The sequence below is a fragment of the Akebia trifoliata genome, chromosome 15 (assembly GCF_017979445.1).
Source record: "Akebia trifoliata isolate Shusen 1 chromosome 15, ASM1797944v1, whole genome shotgun sequence".
NCBI lineage: Eukaryota > Viridiplantae > Streptophyta > Magnoliopsida > Ranunculales > Lardizabalaceae > Akebia > Akebia trifoliata.
In genome coordinates, this window is record NC_141389.1 from 7,743,165 (window position 1) to 7,744,734 (window position 1,570).

The 1,570-nt window shown below is 36.8% G+C and overlaps 1 protein-coding gene across 1 annotated transcript; it reads left to right on the forward strand.

The window, feature by feature from the left end:
* The first annotated feature begins 370 nt into the window (after window positions 1–370).
* On the forward strand, window positions 371–1,096 carry LOC147384179 (UPF0481 protein At3g47200-like). Its single transcript, XM_086424874.1, has one exon. The coding sequence runs from the start codon at window positions 371–373 to the stop codon at window positions 1,094–1,096; it is 726 nt and encodes a 241-aa protein (XP_086281000.1).
* The last annotated feature ends 474 nt before the right edge of the window (window positions 1,097–1,570 follow it).

Genomic DNA, 1,570 nt, shown 5'->3' on the forward strand with positions numbered 1-1,570 from the left:
TAGCCTCCCAGTAGGTAATGCTGAATGGTTGGTTAATATAAAGAATGAAACACAAACACAAGGGGAACACACAACAGATGAAAAAAAGCCAAAAATTCAAAGGGTACAAGAAAGGCTGTGAGAGATCGAATCATACAAGAAATGCTTTGCTCCTCAGATGGTGTCGATGGGTCCTTATTACCATAACGAACCCAAGTAAAATAAAGAAATTAAGACTCAATACACTCAAAGTTTTGTCAAAGATTGTGTTAAGGATAATAAGAAAATAGAAGACTTTTATAAAGAGGTTGCAGGTGTGATTGTAGAGGCCAAAGAGTGCTATGCCAAAGACACCATTATTACAAAGATTAAAGATGAAGAATTCACTCAGATGATGATCTTAGATGGTTGCTTTGTTATGCAATTCATCCACACCTTCGTAAGTGGCAAACTATACGAGTCCATGCCATGTGGCTATAATACAATTTCCATACAGAGAGATTTGTTCTTGCTTGAGAACCAACTCCCATATGTGGTTCTTGAGGCATTGATGAAGTTGAGATACTCTGTTCCTAATGATGGTGAAAAAAATATCAATAAATTTGTCCATCAGTATATTAATCCCTATGCCGATTATCCTAACGAGGTTTCCACTATTAGTGATGATCCTCCCCTGCATCTCCTTGACCTTCTTCGGACCAAATTACTCACGAGTTCCACTTCTCCAGTTCCTCATAGCCGTGTAAGGAATTGTTATGGCCAATTGGTGCACTGCATTAAGACTGACAATCCGACTTCACGCCTTACAGAAGAGGCCCAGCTCAGATCTGATGATTTACCTTCATACCTTCCAGTAAGGGAGCTTAAAGCCGTGGGAATTAAGTTTGAGAGAAGTCGTACAACTTGTTTAAATGACATTGAATTTAGAACTTACGCGGTCATTTATAAAAAGTTGACACTTCCTCAACTGATCATAGATGATCTAACCAAATGCAAGTTTCTTAACTTGATTGCCTATGAGATGTGTCCAGATGCCAACATTGGTCATAAAATCACTGGCTACATATGTTTATTGGATTCTTTGATTGATCATGCTGACGATGTGAAGGAGTTGTGATCTAAGGAAATAATCGTCAATTGCCTTGGTAGTGATGAAGAAGTGGCCAATCTCTTCAATGAATTGGGAATGGGATTGCTTTATGAGCCTCAAACCTACAAAGAAGTTACAAGAGGCATTCATATATATTACAAAAACAAAATGGGGGTCTTAATTGGTGAATTTTTACACACTCATTTCAATCGCCCTTGGACTACTATTGGTTTCTTTGCCGGAATTTGTATTATCAGCTTAGTTGCTACTCAAACCCACTTCACAATCCATTCTTTAGGAAAGTAATTTTTAGTTTTTTTTTTTATACTTTATTTATGAAGCTATCATATTGTCCTGTTTGTATCATTTTGGACTCGTATTTGAGCGTGTTTACAGGTTAAAGTATGTTTTTTGATCATTTTGAATCTAATGGTAAAATCAGATTTCATTAAAAATGATCAGAACAAAGTCCTACAATTTTACCCCTAAGTCCCACTTTCA